Source organism: Podarcis tiliguerta (assembly GCF_965153285.1).
Source record: "Podarcis tiliguerta genome assembly, chromosome: 12".
Classification (NCBI taxonomy): domain Eukaryota; kingdom Metazoa; phylum Chordata; class Lepidosauria; order Squamata; family Lacertidae; genus Podarcis; species Podarcis tiliguerta.
The window spans coordinates 46284856-46304813 of NC_139545.1; the positions used below are offsets into that span (position 1 = coordinate 46284856).

General features: G+C 40.7%; 1 protein-coding gene across 1 annotated transcript in view; it reads left to right on the forward strand.

Annotated features, from left to right (window-relative positions):
* The window catches only part of PTPRN2 (protein tyrosine phosphatase receptor type N2), a 607197-nt gene that overhangs the window by 29045 nt on the left and 558194 nt on the right, over positions 1-19958 (forward strand). The window contains exon 2 of the mRNA XM_083406151.1: positions 9834-9884. Coding sequence (XP_083262277.1) covers positions 9834-9884 — 51 coding nt within the window. The remainder of the gene's footprint in view (positions 1-9833; positions 9885-19958) is intronic.

Genomic DNA, 19958 nt, shown 5'->3' on the forward strand with positions numbered 1-19958 from the left:
TAGGACATAACCTGGAGTTATTTTATAAGAGACGTGTACGTAACCTATAAAACAACAAAGCCAGAAACTTTGTAAATATTGACGTTTGCCAGTAATCATAAACCTTTTATTTGAATGCCATAATGGGAGGGTGGCAGAAGAAAAGGCTGAGGGAGCTGTCTGGTGCTCTTTATTGGTTTCAACAAGAGTGCCGCCATTTGTACTGTTTTGCAGGTGTAATGTTTCATTGCCATTAGGGACAGAGACAAGCCCTGAGGAAATACAGTGGTACCTCAGGTTACAAACACCTCGGGTTACAAACACTTTGGTTTACAGACTCCGCTAACCTAGAAGTAGTACCTTGGGTTAAGAACTTTACCTCAGGATGAGAATAGAAATTGTGTGCTGGCATCGCGGCAGCAGTGAGAGGCCCCATTAGCTAAAGTGGTACCTCAGGTTAAGAACAGTTTCAGGTTAAGAACTGACCTCCAGAACGAATTAAGTTTGTAACCAGACGTACCACTGTATAGAAGTTTGTCTAACTTCAGCTCTGTCCCTAGCACACCGCAAACTCTGACTCTCTTGCTTCTCCTGGTGGTTTTTTGCCTAAGGTAGATAAGCCACCTTGGTGGCAACAGTGACACTATGCCACCATATTCCCTATGATAGCATATCCTTAAGTTCTGACATAGAAGATTTAGAAGAAATCTCACTCCAGCAGAGAGTGTAAGTAGGGCTGGTGGAGCACTGTTTTAGAAAGGCGGCATAGAAATAAAATGATTGATTGATTTAATTTCATTCAGTTTGTATTTCATGGATCAGAAGTTAACTATACTTTGATTTCACACGTCTCAGGATTTTACAATACATATGGCTCAAAAGACATGCCAAAATGCATTAAAAATATTTTAGAGCCTACTGTAATAGTCTCTGTCTTAATAACGGCTGCATAAAATGAAAGGAGCGAGGCATTCCAACTGCCTGGGACTGGTTGACGAAATGTGTTGAACTAGCAGTCATGGATAAACTGGCCAAATTAATTCAACGGAGGGAAGGAAGAAGGGAAAAGTCCAGATTTTATGAAAGATGGAATTGCTGTATTGATTATTGAAACGAACAATATGAAAATTTAAGGTTGTGAATATATTTGATTGTGTAGACTCTGCATATTCTAAAGTAAATAAGTAAGTATTTTCATTTAAAATGCATTTTTAAAATGTGCACATTAAGCTAAAACACTTATTTAAGTAGGAATGGTCATACTTCCAAAAAACCCGCAGATTAATGTGTAAATGGAATGGAAGGGATGTACGAATAAGCATGCGTGAAATTGACACGGACTAAAACAGACCTATCTAACCACACCTAGCTGTAAGTCAGAAATACAATCCATTATTAGAGCTAAACCATGATTTGGCTTAGTATTGCATCTGAACATGGGCTTGTGGTCTGCTTGTTTTTTTAAGTAATTTTAGTAGTTTTAATAAAATACAAAGATTTAGGATAATTGTACAGCTTAGAAGGGGCTTAGTTAAAAAACGTGTAACATGAAAATAAACAATAAATAAAAGTGTGGTCTGGATTGGGGGGGGAGGGATGGTACTGTTAGGAGCATATTCATACATTTCTTAACAATAAACAGAAAATAGAAAATAATGTTTGGGGCTTATTCATTGGTGTATATAGAGAGCATATAAGGAGAGGGAGAATGCTCACCTGTATTTCATCAAGTCAACCATAAACTTCTGAATGCTGGATGCTGGCTTGTGGTTTGCTCTTGTAGACAAAACCGCAAGCAGTAAGTCAAGAACACACCTTGATTACAGCTCTCATGGTATGTCTGCAGCAAGACAAAACAAGAACCTGGGTTTGAACGCAATGCTAAGTCAAATGATGGCTTAGCTCTGGGTGGTACAGCAGCAGGATGACTAGTGAAGGAGTGAAATGGCTTCAGTTTTTACTGTAACCACCTGTACACTTGCACATTCTCACTTAGCAAGGAAATTCCAGGATGTGATTCACAAATCGTGGTTAGGAAGCATAGGAGTGAAAATTCTTACTCGTCCCTACATACACTACGTCTCAAGAGAAGTACAATTTTCTATCAAAAGCAGTATTTCAGCAACTGAGAGAGAATATTACCATTGATGGTAATAGGATTCTTCAGATATATGTTTTCTAAAAACAGAATATTCTCAGGCCCAGAGAAAATACTAGCCATTCAAACAACAAAAGGAGAAAGCAAAATAAATAAGAATGGGAGCCTACTGGGAGCAGCGATCTGTTTCTGAAGACAGTTTCATACTCACAGAACCACTATGAAATTTAACTGAGCCAAATGCAGAATGGAAATGAGGTGAGAAGCAAGAGCAAACTTTACAAGCTATAAGAGAAAAATTAAGCAGCACAGCTGTAATGGCATATTTTAACTTCCAATCCCTCTGACATAATTTGAAGATGCAAATCAAGTTAGAACTGTTGTGATCTACAAGAAATGGAATAGTTCATTCCATAGCTCATACCAAGCAGAGTGTTAACGGACACAGAATATCAATACTTAGAAATAACCAATCAATCCAAATAATGTGTAGCTTAAAACCATAGGATATCACAAAGCAGATATTATTATTGGCCCACTTTTCCAGCGCTCATTCAAAGCTGTTTACAGAGAAGCGTAACAGGAATACAATTAAAACAAAAGCAGAACAGGAATAGCCAACATTGCAGCTACAAAACAACAACTTACGTAAAAGCAGTGGCCATAGAAATTTCTTAGAAACAGCAGAATGATTTAACATCTGCTGAAACAGACACGTTCACGCCCAACAACCGTATATCACATGGCTTATAGGCACAAGCAAATTGCACCCACATTGATTTCCGCAGCTAATAACTTGTGCAGTTTGTATGTTGCTACATAAAGGGCCACCTTATTTTTCTCCCACCATCCCTTTTACCCCACCCATAGCTGTGTGCTATGCTAATGATAATTTCCACTGTTGTGTTTTAGTAGGGAGGGTCATGGCCCCACCAAGTTCTGAGGTACAGCAGAAAATAAGCTGCTGCGGTGCTGTTGCAGAAACCGCAGTTCCTTCCCTGCTAGACAAGAATCATGGTAAATAAAAGACCGTGTGAGTTAAGGATAGTATTTTAAATGTCAGGGATTTCCCGCCCTGCCCCCATCTCCACCACTAATGTTTAACATAGCCAAACCTGATTTGCTTTTTGGATGCGTCAATCAAAGTTATGCTTTCCCAGCCTGGTTGCAGGGAGAAATATTTCATAGTATAATAGTCACTTGTTTAACAGTTGCTAAAGAGAATGTGTCAATAGGGTAAGGTGACTGAGAAGGATTATATAGCCTGTAGAATGACTTGCTGCTCCACTGAGCAAGTGGCTACTAAGAACCCCCTGAAATCACACTGTTCTGCATACAGTGGTACCTCAGGTTAAGTACTTAATTCGTTCCGGAGGTCCATACTTAACCTGAAAGTGTTCTTAACCTGAAGCACCACTTTAGCTAATGGGGCCTCCTGCTGCTGCCGCACCGGCGGAGCACCATTTCTGTTCTCATCCTGAAGCAAAGTTCTTAACCTGAAGCACTATTTCTGGGTTAGCGAAGTGTGTAACCTGAAGCGTATGTAACCTGAGGTACCACTGTATTGTAATTTATCTCTGATACAAAAATTATGGCCTAAGTAGTTCACTGTAAATTAAAGACAAAAATAGCCCTGCATTTTATTAGTTATTTAAAAAATATACCACACCTTCTTCGGAGGCAGGGTTGCAGGCAGGGGGAAACCTCCAAGGTGGCTAATAATTTAATTAAAGCCAACAAAAAGCTCCAAACTAATTTGAATCCAATAAATTACATGTGACTATATGCAAAAGAGCAATGCCAAAAACTTCACCTTCACGACATCTGATCAAACACCCAAAGGCACTGGAAAATAAACTTTATTTTACTTGGCACTGAAACAACAGCTACTTATTTGCCACATGAATTTGGTGAGGGAATATTTCTTAAATGGGGCAAGTGCTTCAGCCCAAAGGGTCCTGTTGCTAGTCAATTGAGGGTAACCGGAGAAGGAATATTAAAGCTAGTCTCCTAAAAGGTGTGTAGGTACTGACAAGAAAAGGCAGACAGCATGATGATGATGATGTATCACCCTTCATCCTAGGATCACAGGGCAGTTTACAATATAAAAACACAAAAATACATAACATAGTAATAAACAAAAGAAATACTCCTCCCCTCCCCTGTTTAAATGGCCATAGATTATTTAACTAGCCAAAGGCCTGAGAGAAGAGTGCTTTTGCCTGGTGCTGAAAGATATGTAACAAAGGCACCAGGTGAGACTCCCTGGGGAGAGCATTCCACAAATGGGGAGCCACCATAGAAAAGGCCTGTTCGCCTACTGCCACCCTCTGGACCTCTCGTGATCCCAAGTTTTGTAGGACTTCATAGTGTGAAACCAGAACACTGAACACTGAATTCCAGAAAAACTGGAAGCCAGTGTAATATTTGAATACTGTTTCATATTCACAATCAATAACTGTTTCATATTCACATGTCTTCATGTAGCCACCTTACAGCTATATTCTCTCCCCCAGAGCTGGCCCAACCATGAGGTATGTGTGAAGCAGCTGCCTCAGGCGGTATATGCACATAGACAGCACCCCACCGCTTCTGCTGGAGTTGCAGTACAGGGCATTGCTGCTCTTCCAGCAAGGCGTTGGGACAACCCCTCTTGTTTGTGCTGGATCTAACATGGATGTTGACCAGGCTATAGATAACTGTAGTGCAGTGCAATTTCTCGAGTAATAAAACCTTCTTGGGAACTAGAAATATGTCATTTCAGTTCCTTTCCTTTCTGTAGTTTCTGCTGCCAGTGAAAGCTAGTTACATGTACACTGGGTTCTTACTAATATCCAAGCTCCACAGAGCATGAGCAACACCAAATCAGTTCTAGGAGCAGATGGCATATACTAGTTCCAGCAGCCTGAAATATTTGAAGAGGCAGAGCACTGTGTTTCCTTCTGCAAAGGGGAATTAGGAATGAGGGTAGCAGATGGGTCACAATGTGATGTAAGGGAGGGCTCTTCCATATTTAAAGACCACTGATATTAGAGAAAGGGAGTAGGATGGCACTGTTTAGTGGATTAATGAATTGATTAGATTACTAGATTAAAATAAGTTTGTTTTAACAACTCCGTTTGAAAAATCATGCTGAAGAAGAAGAAGAGTTTGGATTTGATATCTCTCTTTATCACTACCCTAGGGAGTCTCAAAGCGGCTAACATTCTCCTTTCCCTTCCTCCCCCACAACAAACACTCTGTGAGGCGAGTGGGGCTGAGAGACTTCAGAGAAGTGTGACTAGCCCAAGGTCACCCAGCAGCTGCATGCGGAGGAGCGAGGAATCGAACCTGGTTCCCCAGATTACGAGTCCACCGCTCTTAACCACTACACTATGCTGAAGATTTTAAACAGTGTAATGCAGATGCTCACAGGACCTGGACCTTGTAGGTGCCATCTTGCAAGAGGCATTCCTTTCTCTCCTGCAAAAGCGAATGGCTTGCCAGAGATGGTGTTGGCTGCAACACATCAGGAGTCGGCAACCTTTTGCGGCCAGTGGTTCATTTGGGCACCGCTCACAAAATGCCTGTTCTGGGATGTATGACATCACACAAAACAGCTGCCACGTCTAAAAGAGAATAGGCACACAAAATGGTAGGGGTTGCATGCCACCCCACCAATGCAAGGGGGGGGGGGATAGGCACCTGCAACACACTTGTAGAGAGATGGTCTTTGTACACCTCTTCAGACTGGAAGGGAAGATTCAATCCTGATATTGAATGAAATGTGGGCATGTTTAAAAGGGCATGTTCAGTGTAGGATAAGCCGAACCAGCACAAATAGGAACTGAGCAGGATTGCACTTTGGATTTTTGAGGGAAAATTTACTGAGACCTTCTGTGGGTTGCACAAAATGTATTGGTGAGCACATTCTCACCTGTAGGCAGTATCATAATAATAGTAATAATAATAATAGTAGCAATAATAATAATAATAATAATAATAATAATAATAATAATAATAATTTATTATTTGTACCCCGGCCACTCTGGGCGGCTTCCACAAGACCAAAAATATACTAATATGTCATACATTAAAAACTTCCCTGAACAGGGTTGCCTTAAGATGTCTTCTGAATGTCAGGTAGTTGTTTATCTCTTTGACATCTGATGGGGCTACACTGGTGACCCCTGTATCACATTATCTAAATCAGGTGTGGAATCTGTGGCCCTCCATATGTTGTTGGATTCTAACTCCCCAATTTTGATTTGAAACAGCATCTTTTTTCCATCCAAATTTTGCATTTTCATATGCAAACTTAAAGCAGATTGCACTAATTAGTCAGTTTAAACAGATATGGTTGAGTAGCTGAATGTTTTTCAATAAAATATTGATATATGAGGTGGAGAATGTATGGCTTGTTTCTGACACAAGGTAAATCCTGCAGGCATTTGCATTTATTTTAGCAGGAAACTAAGGCGGGGAGGCTGGGTATTTTGCTAGAAGATGGAAGACAGGTGTTTATAATGCATGACGTGAGTAAAAGGATCTGCAGGATACGATACTGCTTTGCTCTTCAGTAATGATTTATTACTGTCATTAACCATTAGCAGGTAGATGATATTTAAAATGAAATATGTTGTTTCTTAATGCTGTAGCAAATAATAACAAAAAATAAATTTGTGTTTAAATTAGCATTTTGACTGCTGGGTGAAACATGCATAACTTCAGCTTCAGTTAATGTAAAACTCAATTCAAATATCATGCGTTTTTCAAGGAGATTTAGAGGTCCTTCTAATCTGCTTTCCCCAGCAAACCAGTACCAGAGTTTGCCACACATGAATTTATTAATTTGCTATTCAAGACATAGATCCTCTGGTTAATTGCATCAGATGCCTCATTCTAATCAGCATGTAATTGTCAAGTTTTGTTGAAACATTGAAGGTGCAGCTTTGTATAATAAGTTTTTCTTGTGCGTATTGAGTACATATTAGGTGATAATGCAAAAGGGACCGAACAGAATTAAAATCACTTATTTGAATTACACACTTGTTCCAAAGTAATCTCTTTACGTTTGGTGCCTGAACAACAAAATGGCAGATTCAATATAAGGAAGTCAAAAGTCAGTTGGGACTGGTTGTCACCAAAATTCCTACCCATATTTATGTTGATGGGATCTAAACTGAGTATTAATTCAACAGTGCATTCAAGGCAGTTCATATCGACTTATAAAGCAATAGGTAACTGTTAGGTGGATTTGTAGATGGTTGACTGACTAAACCCAAAGAGTACTCACTAATAGTTCCTCATCATCCTGGAAAAATGTGGCAAGTTAGGTGCCACATTGGTTCTGTCCTGGGCCCATTGTTGTTTAGTGTCTTTATAACAACTTGGATGAAGGAATTGAGGGGATGCTCATTAAATTTGCAGATGACACCAAGCTGGAAAGGGTAGCTAATGCTTCACAAGACAGAATCGGGATCCAAGTTACAAGAAAGGAGATTCTGACTAAACATCAGGAAGAACATTGTGACAGTAATAGCTGTTTGACAGTGGAGCAGGCTTCTTCAGAAGGTAGTGGACTCTCCTTCCTTGGAGGTTTTTAAACAGGAGTTGGATAGCTACCTGCCATGTATATTTTAGATGGGATTCCTGTATTGCTGGAGTTTGGACTAGATAACCTTTGTGGTCCCTTCCAACTCTACAATTCTATGATTCTGTGATCAGAGACCACATAGAATAGATGTGTTTTGATGGGCGATTTGAAGGAAGGGAGAGAAATGGCACCACGTACATGTTCAGGGATACCTTTATTTATAGGAAGAAGCAGGGGAGAATATGTTGAGTTATTCTGGAGACATGTAATCAGCTGAGCATGGTGGAGTTGGATAAGTAGAGATCATAGATAGGGATGTAATGAGAAGCTTGGGCCAAAATTGTAAGCCAGTGACAGCATCTGAAGAAGGGTGTTTCTTGGTCTGAACAATGGAATAAATTACTACTTTTGACAGGGTAGCTGTGGATAGAGAGATGGGAGGTCTGAGTTGTGAAAGAGGAAGACCAGATAAAAGATGACCAGAACATGAACTAGTGTAATAGCTGACGTAGCAGAGAAGAATTGGCTTAGAGAGAGGAAGAATGAGGGGGAGAGAGAGAACAAAGAGAAATGGCAGGACTTGACAGCTGATTAATGTGCGTAGGAAAGAAGATAGAAGAATGAAAGATAAAACTATGGCATGAATGGCTGATTAAGAGGTTGCATAGTGATTTTGTTGACAGATACAAAGAGGGATTGAGGAGACGACTTAGAAGGAAAGATAAGTAGTCCAGTCCTGGGCATGTTTAATTTGAGAACACAACATTGAGAATAAAACATTTTGCCTTCAATGCAAATTGTCATACCGTAGCTAAGTATGTTTTTAAAGGTGTGATTTTGTCATTGCTTTTCGTTCCCATCTACTCAGTTTGTTCTTACTACCCCAGCAAGTGTAAGATATGTTATGTCCTACCATGACAGCTGATATATGATAGGTGTATCACATGCAAATTCTAAACCACAAGGGATAAGGTTCGAATTATTTCACATGCATCTTGTCTACTAGGGTTGAGACTACCACCATAATCACTATGATGATGAGCATGCTTTCTAAAAACTCTGGCTGGTCCTGGTGGATCTAGCTTCCTTTATTATTTATCAATTTAATTTACACGACACTTCCTATAAAGCATCCCAAAGCAATTTAACAATCAAACCATCAACAAGAAAAGCATATATAAACAAGAAAACATATAAAAACACTTTCAATGCCAATACATAGTTCATAAGTTTATCGTTTTAGTAGAAAGACATGGCAAACTTGTAGCAATAGTAGTAAAAACACAGAGAACATAACACCCATAATATAAACCAACATCTATGATGTAAGAGAGAGAAGATACCAGAGACACCCACAAACTTAATGTCTGAATTCCCAAAACAACTTATTGTGCTTTTATCTAGCTCATTTCCTCTGGTTTTTGTTGTTGTTGCAGCCGGTGCGCAGAGGGCCACTTTCTGTGTTACAACGCTATTATTGCCACTCAGAAGAAACAGAACCATTTCTACCAAGGTGTACCTGTTTGCTTCTGCAAACAGAGATTTCAGAAAGCGATTTCTTGGCTCTTTTTATGAGTGATGTCTTCCACCTGAGGTTGACCAGAAATACAAAGTCTTTCTGTGTACAGGACCTTGTTATAGTGTCCATCCAAGGAAAGTATTCAATAAGTACCAGAAAGATGATAGAAATGTGCCCTGTCTGATAAGTAATGGAAAGAAGTTCCCAAGGGTACGTGTTGTTACACTAAAAGCCCAATTCGTTCATTGTATTGAATGGACCTCTTGATGAGATGGTATCTGCAGGAGAGTGCCTCCTGCAGTGATCAGTTGGGTATATAAGCAGTGACACCAGCTTTTAGCTAGTGACTTAAGATGGTCATAGACACATTCTGGATTTGAAGCCCAGCATAACCGCTGGAAATACTACATGAGAGCTGTGCCTCAGGAAATGAACCCTTGGGGACCAGGTGCTCAGTAGCAGGTATTATATTTCTGTATTCTTCCCATTCATTCTTTACATTTACTTTATGCTCTTGGCTTCTTCTGTACTGCTCGGTTTAGAATATCAAACAAAGGTCTGACTCCAGTTTGAGATTTTATAGCTTGAGATGTTGGGACTGTACTGCAACTGCATTGCTTTCACACCATCCTGATTTTGTGTTTTCATTGCATTCTTTCTAGGCTGCCTGTTTGAGGATGACCTTTGCAAATCATTTGAAATCTGCATAAATGGTAAGTTTCTGAATTACTGGCACACATTGCTAAGCAGCTTGTTGTATGTGCGTACATCGATGCATGTGGAATCTCTCTGCCAGTAAGAATTAAGAGATCCTTCAACTCCCTCCCGCCCAAGACAGATTTTGTATAGTCTGAGCAGTCATTTGTTAAAGTTTATTTATGATGAGGGGTGGTGGTAGTGCAAACTTTTGTGCCCGTGACAAAATGTGTAGATCCGACACTGGGTGGTGGTGATGGTGGTGTTGGGATACTGCCAGGGAGACAAAGTCCATCATGACTCCACATCGTCTCCGGACGTCCATCGATCTCCCATAGACACGCAGTATCAGCAATTAGCGACACGAGCTCCAGAAATAGCTTGCCACATTCCAGAGCCGATGCACGCTCTATCAGCAGATAATGCACAGCGAAAGATGCACTCAGGAGAGCATATTTACAACTTTATTCAGCGTTGGTCAGAACAAAGAGAAAACATGACTGCCTGCTTCAGTATTTCTGACACAGAGAGAGAAACGAAAACAAAGACACAACAGAAACATCCTGTGAAACAGGAAATACGCAGGCTGTGACACAAACATCCACCCTTTTAAGGTGGAACGGAAATATCCTAACAGGTGTTACCTATCAATATACCTTTCTACACAGGCTACTCTCTCCTTCTTTGTTGTGGCAGCTTCTCCCTCCTTTCATTACCTGACTCTCTCTGAGATATCACGAGAGGTCTGGAGTCTGGCAGCTCCTTTTGCACCCACTCTGACGCATGTGCAGCAAACCCTTATGAGCAAGCAGCCAGCCTTCTTCCCTGCATGTATTAAAAATACCTTAGGATGTGCGACATACTTTATGGACACCCCCAATTATGCAACTGTTGATGGACTCTCTTAATTATGTCTTTTTTAAATAATAATAGTTTTCCATTATAACAATCCAATCAAATCACATTAAATATTCCAAATTATATAAATATATATAATAAAGTCCAAATATTTTGCCAAATTATAACTTTTTTGTTAGGGGTTCCCATGCTTCAAGTTCAGTGGTGTCAGAGGCTTAATGCTGTCCAGCTGGCATAGATAAGACTCCGGGCTCCCAGCCAGTTCCAAACTATCTGATTTATTTGACAAAGTTCAAACGTACATCTCCAGCGTTTCAATTAGCGTCCGTCCCGTTGTTGCGCAGTTGCCACCTCTAATCTTTCTTCTTCCTTTTCCGTACCCAGCATGCAAGTCTGGGGAAACTCCTCCCCTGACTTCCTCTGTGTACAGAATGACTTGTTCCAGGCTCATCCTCCTCCCCCTCTATGTCAGACCCATTGTCAGACGACAGGCTGCTGATAATCTCTTTAGGCTCTCTATAACTGCTGGTTTCTGTCCTTTCATCTTTTCCCGTTTGCCTCTCCCTGACAAGTGGAGTCCAATCATCTCATATTCTACTGCTTTGAGTGTCCACTAGTCCCATCTTTAAATCTTCTTGTTATTATCTTTGGACTCTCTTAATTATGACTTAGATTGTTTTAAATGTATATATGTACTGAATGACCGTTTAGTAATTTTTGTAATTTTTTTGTAAAATTACGAGAAGTAGTTTTGTAAGAGAAAGAAAGTAAGTAAGTACAAAAGTAAAAAGAATTAATTAGAGTGGTGGAAAACAGATGATGGGTGAGCTTCACTCATTGCATCATATATTTCCACTGGGCCACGTAGAGCCTTTTTTGTCTATAACAATAAGTGTTCTACTAAAGTGCTGATATCTTTGCCGTAGAGGCTATATTTGTTATAAAGGCTCTGTTATCTTATTTACATTTGCTGAGTGGCTTGTGGTAGCAGTCATGCAGTGTTAATTTTCTTCTGTAAACCATTTTTATTGGCTTGCTGAAATCTGCTGATTCAGAGTTGGTAAGGTAGTGGTGCATTTTTTTTAATGCTTTCCTAATGGCAGGACAATATGTCAAATAAGATCTCTGAGTCTTGCTCTCCAGAGTTTTCTGTTTACAGATTGATTTCATATACTTCAGTTTCTGTCACTAGTAGAAAACTGCCTCATATGGTTATGAGCCTGAAAAATTGATATCCTCCTGTAAATATGTGAATAATGAGTTTTTATCATGGAAAGTGTGGAAGGAGGAAGGAAGAACAGCCTGGGTGGATTGATGTGTTGCTTTCCAGATGTATGTGTGTGTTTTATCGTTACAATCTTTGTTAACTTAAGAGATTCTGCAACATACAATGTGATCAAACAGGATCTGGTGAAGATATACATATACAATTTCAGATCACTGTTGAACAAATACAAACAAAAATTAAAACCAAAATAAATAAAGGTATGTGAATGCACCAAAGGTAGCAATTAGAACTTTATAATGTAGACATAATGATTAAACAAGACAAGGTTACAAAACATGAACCCTATCACACCAAGTCACAATTGAGTCACAATATCAGCCATATTCATTCATAGGATAGGCTGGGTTCTTGGCCATGTTCCTCCTTGCTTACAAATGAAATACAGTTAGACCAAACAAGTACAAAAGCATCCCCCTAATAACTATCAGTTTATTAGTTTTTCCAGCAGGGCAAACTTTACTGTACCAAGATGGATGTGGCACAATGGGGCAGTGTGGCTTTTTGTTAACCAGAAGGTTGGTGGTTTGAGTCTCAGGGATGGCTGTAGACAGGGGGTTGGAGTTGGAAGTGACCCTGAGAGTCACCAACTCTACAGTTCTATGATCTTAAGTAGTAAGATTGGCCTCATCTACCCCCCCCCCCCAAATGTGTGATGGTCCATCCTAGCTGCTATAAGCAGGTGCACTATCAAATGTTTATTATGCTTTTTTTATTACCCTTGTCAAATATAGATAAATGTGCTAATTGAGAAGTTGAGATAATGTGGCAGTTAAAGATCATATCCGTTTCTCTGAATACCGTAGCCCAGAATTATTGCACTCTAGTAGAATCTAGAATCTAGTAGAATCTAGTAGAATCTAGTAGAATTATTGCACTCTAGTAGAATCGCACGCCAGGCACTCCTGTCTTCCACTGCCTCCCGCAGTTTGGTAGTGGAAGACAGGAGTGCCTGGCGTGCTCTGGTCCATGGGGTCACGAAGAGTCGGACACGACTAAACAACAACAGAATCGGACTGTAGAGCTACAACCCACTTTCTGATCATCCCCTCCAGCACCTTGTAGATACAAATGAATTCATCTTCGAGAGTCTCCTATGAGTCACGTACCATTTATGAATCAACTTCAATGACAGTTCTTTATAGTTAGCTGATATTTTATGAAAATGAGTTTTATCCCCACATTGCTAGCGAAGTGTCTTCGATTCTAAACATGTTGAATTACAGCTTCCACTGTCCTTGAACATTGGCGATGCTGGCTGGAGCTGGTGGGAGTTCTGGCTCAAAACACCTGAAGAGCATCACTTTGACTACCCCTGATGTAGGAGATTACTCAAAACATGTAAAGCTCTTCACTAAAATGGCTGAAAGCCAGTATGCTGCTGATTGCTTCACCTGCCATTGCCTTGGTTTTCATATCACACTAAGCCAAAGCCTAACCACAACCCAGATTTGATCCTGATGATGATGATAATAATAATATTTTATTATTTATACCCCGCCCATCTGGCTTAGTTTCCTCAGCCACTCTGGGCAGTTCCCAATCGAGTGTTAAAAACAATACAACATTAAATATTAAAAACTTCCCTAAACAGGGCTGCCTTCAGATGTCTTTTAAAAATAAGATACCGTATTTTTCGCCCTATAGGACGCACCGGCCCATAGGACGCACCTAGATTTGGGGGGAATAAAGGGGAAAAAATTATTCCCCCCCCCCGGTGTGGGGCTGGGGCGGGGAAAGCCCGAGCTTCCCCCGACCCCAGCCCCCAGAACGGGTCCCAGAGCGATGCCCAGCCCCCAGAACAGGCTGCCGCCCCAAGCCTTGTGCGCCAGGCGGGACCTCCCGCCGGGCTCCCAAGGCTTCCGGATAGCTTCCTGAAGCCTGGAGAGTGAGAGGGGTCGGTGCACACCGATGCCTCTCGCTCTCCAGGCTTCAGCGAAAGCCTGCATTCGCCCCATAGGACTCACACACATTTCCCCTTCATTTTTGGAGGGTGAAAAGTGCGTCCTATAGGGCGAAAAATACGGTAGCTGCTTATTTCCTTGACATCTGATGGGAGGGTGTTCCACAGGGCAGGCGCCACTACCGAGAAGGCCCTGTGTGTGGTTAGTCTGGAGAGAATTTAATCATGAGCATGGGTTCAGATGACATACTAAACCAAAACTGGGCTTAGGCCAGTGTGGCACAGCAGTAAAAAGGACCAGGGAGGAGCTAAACATCTGTGAATTTCTCTCCTGGAGCCTGTGCCTTCATGATAATTTCTACTTGGGCCAAGTTGGGTTTCATACTGAGGAGGCATTTAAGGCAGTCATCCAACAGTGTTTTGCTGTAAAAAGAGAAGCCAAGGGGAAGGCAGATTATCAGTGATTATCGCCCTATGTGTTTCTGCTTGTGTTCAACAATCTCAGACTTCCAACTGAAGCCATTTCCATAATTGGAGCACTTACGTGGCCTTTCTCCATGGAATCTTTCGTGTATGATAAGAGACTATTCCTGGCTGAAACTTTTCTTACATGTGGGGCATTTGTAGGGTTTCTATCCTGTGCGGATTTCTGGTGTTTTAACGAGATCCTGCTTCTGAAATAAGCAAGTCCCACAATGGGAGCATTTTATCAGCTTCTCTCCTCTGTGGAATCTTTAATGTACAGGAAGACTGGTCACTGACAATTTTTTTTCCACACATGGAGAATGGGCAGTTTTCTCTTGTGCGTATTCTCTGTTGCTTCATGAAATCAGAACACTTTCCCTACAACTGGAATATTTAAATAGCTTTTCTTTTGTGGGGGGATCTTACGTATTTTGTGGTTTTTTCCTGTTGTGAATATCCTGAGATCTAAAGATGAAGGGAGGTATACAAATTGTAATCATTGTCATAATCTTTCATGTGAAAGAAGGCTTGATTGAAGAAGAAATCTTCTCACACAGGTAGAACATTGGGATTGTTTCTCTGTGTAGATGCTTGACATTTAATGCAATTTGCATACCAGTAAAAAAACCTGCCTATTTTTAAGGCTTATCCCTGTATGATACTTTACATATATTTTAAGTTTTGATTTCTGATTGAAACTCTTCCCATATGTGGAACATTTATGTGGTTTCTTTCTTGTACAGATTCTCTTATGTTTTATGAGATCTGAATGTTTATGAATATGTTATATCTCCTCTGGAAAAAAAGATGTTGTTCTGTATATAGTGTTAATTTCCCTTTTATTCTAGTTTTTTCATTTTAATATATAGATATTTTCCATAAGATTTTTATATATGTTTAGTGAATGTTGTGTGTGGGTATTTCTTTGTGTGTGTAAAAAATACGGTAACAATTATTTTAAAAACCATTGAGACCTATATGAATTGTCAATATAGAGCACACTAATGATTTTCCCGTGATAATTTTGTTCCTTGTTTTGTTGTTCTTGTTAATTACCTGGTCTACCTTTTTGAAGCCATACTATCTATTTTTTCTCTCAACGGAGTATTTGTAATGCTAAGACAGTTTTTATATATCAAGGACACAGTTACTGAAAATCTTATTTACATGAATCATGACCAGGATTGTATAGATGAGATCTGATTGCATGGGGCCAAGCAAGAAAAGCTAATTAAATGTACTGGCTGATGCACACTGTATCATTAAGTCAAGCCTCATTGATAATTGCTAACCCTCTTGCAGGAAGACATAGTTTAATGTCTGAAATTGTATTTGAAGAAACTGTGTCCCTCAGAGATTGAATAAACAGTTGTGCAGTGTTGAATCAGTAGTGCCTAATATGAGCAACTTGCAGTTTGTCAGAAGAAACCTTGTTTGGTACAAGTTACAGAATCCTTCCAAGTATAACAGTAGACATTCTAGGGACATCCCCAAGCACAGTATCACAGAGCTCATACTATTAATTCATTTATCCATGGGGCACCTTTTTGTGATCTTACACAGGGCCAGTCCTACCATAAGGCAAAGTTAGGTGGTTGCCTCAGGCAGCAGATGCCGAAGGGCAGAGTGCTGCAGTAAGTGTTGGAGGTCAGAGCTGTGTATGTCATGCTGTGTTACCCTGTGTCCTAAATAAATCTGCTACCCTTAGTGCATTGTCCTATTGCCAGTGTTGAAAGGAAAATTTAGCTGCCAGCCCTTTTGTTAAGGAAATGCAGTGGTGGGGGCACCATATTGTCATTTGCCTTGACAGCAAAATAGTTTGGGCTGATCTTGATCTCAAGACTAGGAAGCGCTTACATGAAGATGCAATTTTCCTACTGTGATTATAGTTTCAATTTATCAGAGCAAAAGAAGAGTCACATTTTTACTGCAAAATCAAATTTCCTTAGAAGCAGATGTCAGTACAGTTATTTAACTACTATTTGTAGTGATTCGTCACATAGGATGAAAACAAAACAGGCGAAACTCTCCACACGGTATAACAATCACATACGGATGCAATGAGAGTTTGTCAGGTAAGTCTCAGACCAATTCCACACTCATTGATTAGTCTCACTCTCTGTATCCCAGGCAATTTACCTAGTGTACTTCTGGATGAAGCATAGGGTAAAAACATGATTTTTCCAGTCCACTTCATTGTCATGGCCTCAGCTGTTCATTTTATATCACTAAGGCAGCCTGATTCTGGGAAACAATAGTCCTGATAGCTAAAAACTATCCTGAGCCAGTGTGGTGTAGTGGTTAAGAGCAGTAGTCTCGTAATCTGGTGAACTGGGTTCGCGTCTCCGCTCCTCCACATGCAGCTGCTGGGTGACCTTGGGCTAGTCACACTTCTCTGAAGTCTCTCAGCCCCGCTCACCTCACAGAGTGTTTGTTGTGGGGGAGGAAGGGAAAGGAGAATGTTAGCCGCTTTGAGACTCCTTCGAGTCTCAAATGTGATAAAGCGGGATATCAAATCCAAACTCCTCCTCCTCCTCTTCCTCCTCCTCCTCTTCTTCTTCTTCTACTTGAAAAGCAAAAAAAAAAAAAAAGAAGAAGCAAATAAAAAGAAGTCCCAAATCCATAGTTGGGCAATAACTTTATCAGGCTTAACAAAAGGTTTCTGAAAGTGGCAAGCTTCCAAATTCTCCAAACGCTTCCTCAGGCAAGATGTCAAACAAAGCAAGAGGTAGCAGGACAAGAAAAAACAAAACCACTAAAATTAACCTGGATGTTGCAGTCATAAGGTCAGTCATTGTTTTTAGACTCGATGCTCTAGCCAGGAAATCTTGTTTACAAAAGTTATATAACAACAGATAATTCCCCATTGGTTCTGCATCCACCCTGTCAAACCTCCTTGGTTCTTCCACTTGGAGTTCCACTCTACTCCACCCCACCCTACCTCAAACTAACCTAGCATCCTTATCCAAGTCATGGTGCAATGACATCAAAGTTCTGACACCAACTTGGTGCCACCTCTTTGGCTGCTGGCTGCCAGCTGAATTGCTGAAGCTTCTGGGAGAAAGGGAAGAAGCTGAACTCATTGCAAGTGTTACCCACCTGACTCTATGAGTACATTTCTCTACTGGAATTCATAAATTGCTACCTTGTCCTGCAGACATATAGTACTAGAACCATATTGGATCTGTTCCAATGTAAAGTTCCATACAGATTCTATAAGCTGAAAGTAGGTATGCATTTATGGTAATGCTAGCGATGCCATTGCAAGCTGAGAATGTGAAACCATGACAATGGCATTAAGCATTTGCTAAACAAAATCTGCTGTTCCGTGCAGTGCAGTGTGTATCCTGTTTTCTGGTATAAGCTGGTGGCATCGTTTGTGTTTACTGTGACTTTTCAAAGGAATTGAAGTGGGCAAAGGAGCACTTGTCCCCTCTCCGCTGGTCTCCTGCGAAGAGTCCTGGAGCCACCTCTCCAATTCCTCTATCTCCTCCCCTTCTCCCCTGGTGTTACGCTGATTACCTTCCCCAGCGGATGGGCTATCCCTCCTCCTACTAGGACCCTCTCCACCATCATCCGGGAGCCCCCTCACCGCCTCCCGCTCCGATGGCAGTTCCCTAACAAATAGCCTAAACAGAAAATAACACCCCCACTCACCAGTTTTGCAAAAGCTGTCTTGGGTAGTTACTTTGAGATGATTCTCAATCTCCTCAGAGATAATAAGCTAAATAGCTATTTACAAGTCTAGATTTATAAGTGAAAACACCAACCTGTAAACCTAACTTGTTACAGCAGTCTCAGATTTGAAGGAGGCTTGATTTACAATGTCATTGAAGGGTGACACTTTCTACCAATGATAAAAGCCTATTTATTTTCTCCCACATAGCTGGCCTCAAAATTCAGTTTTAAAAAAAAAGGTTCTGTGGCGGAAGGAATGAAATCTGCGCAGCAGTGATGCTCTATAACAGGAATAGGTATATGTGGCTGGAGATTTGTTTGTGACAGAAGGTAACAGAGCTGTGCATTATTATTATTACACATGTTTATACCTCACTTCATGGCATGAAGCCGCTGAAGAAGTGTACTGTGTAAAAGCAGAATAAAACACAGACCCTTAAGAGAAATAAAATCAGTTCAACAAAATGATCAATAAAACCATCCATACAAACTAAAAACAACGGAAACACTTCATCAAATATACAATTGATCCTTATAAATGGCTGGGTTATACAGAACCTCAAGATTCGCCTCTCCTCATATAAACTGACCCAGACTTTGTATTCCTCTTCTGAGACCCTTCTAGGCCTGGACGATATATCAATATATCGCCCAAGACCAGTATGAGGAGCAGACCGCGATGTCAGTTTCACTCAGCGGTATATCACTGTTGAAACCGCTGCCGCTTCTGAGTCCCTCTGCTAGCAACTTCCTCCAGTGAACGTTGCTAGTAGAGGGACTCAGGAGCAGTGGCAGTTTCACCAGCACACTGGGGTGAAACTGCCTCAGTTCCCACTATGAGAGCTGTGGCAATTTCACCCAGTGCCTCGCCAATTCAGCTTGTTTTTTCAACATAGCGGTATATCTGAAGGAGCGTCTCCACTCCCATTGTTCTACCCGGACACTGAGGTCCAGCGCCGAGGGCCTTCTGGCAGTTCCCTCACTGCGCGAAGCCAAGTTACAGGGAACCAGGAAGAGGGCCTTCTCAGTAGTGGCACCTGTCCTGTGGAACGCCCTCCCACCAGATGTCAAAGAAAACAACAACTACCAGACTTTTAGAAAACATTTGAAGGCACCCCTGTTTAGGGAAGCTTTTAATGTTTGATGCATTACTGTATTTTAATATTTTGTTGGAAGTCGTCCAGAGTGGCTGGGGAAGCCAAGCCAGATGGGAAGGGTATAAACAAATTATTATTATTATTATTATTATTATTATTATTATTATTATTGCCAGACCACGATGTTTGGCTGGTGATATACCGCGATGTTGAAAAGCCAATATCGTCCCAGCTCTAGGCCTTTCTTCATGTGCCTCCTTCATGTGAGGTCTGGAGGGTGGAAACACGATAATAAGCCTTTTCTGCAGTAGCTTCCCATTTGTGGAATGCTTTCCTCAGGGAGCTTTGCTTGGTGTCTTCACTGTATACCTTTAGGCACCAGGTGAAAATGTTCCCCTTCAGCCAGGCCTTTGGCTGATTAATATTCTATAGCCTCTTAATTGTTTTTGTGGGAAGGGGATTTATTGTTTTGCTGTGGCCATAGCTGCCTTACCAACCAACAGGTTAAGAAGACCTTTGATTATCACTTTTTTGTAGCTGTTATTGTTTACTTTTGTATGATTGCTAGGTTTTTTTTTAACTAGTATTTTTTTAAATTTAATGTTTGTTTGTTTAAGAAATTTGATACCTGTTCTTCACTACTGGGGTCTCAAACCAGGGTACAATATACTGCTTTGGACTATTTATTGGTAGCAAATATGCAGATAAATGATATTATCCATAATATTGCAGGTTGTTTTTTACTTTGTCTATAACTCATGACACACAAGATCATAGTTATTCTCATAATAATTGCTGGGATCAA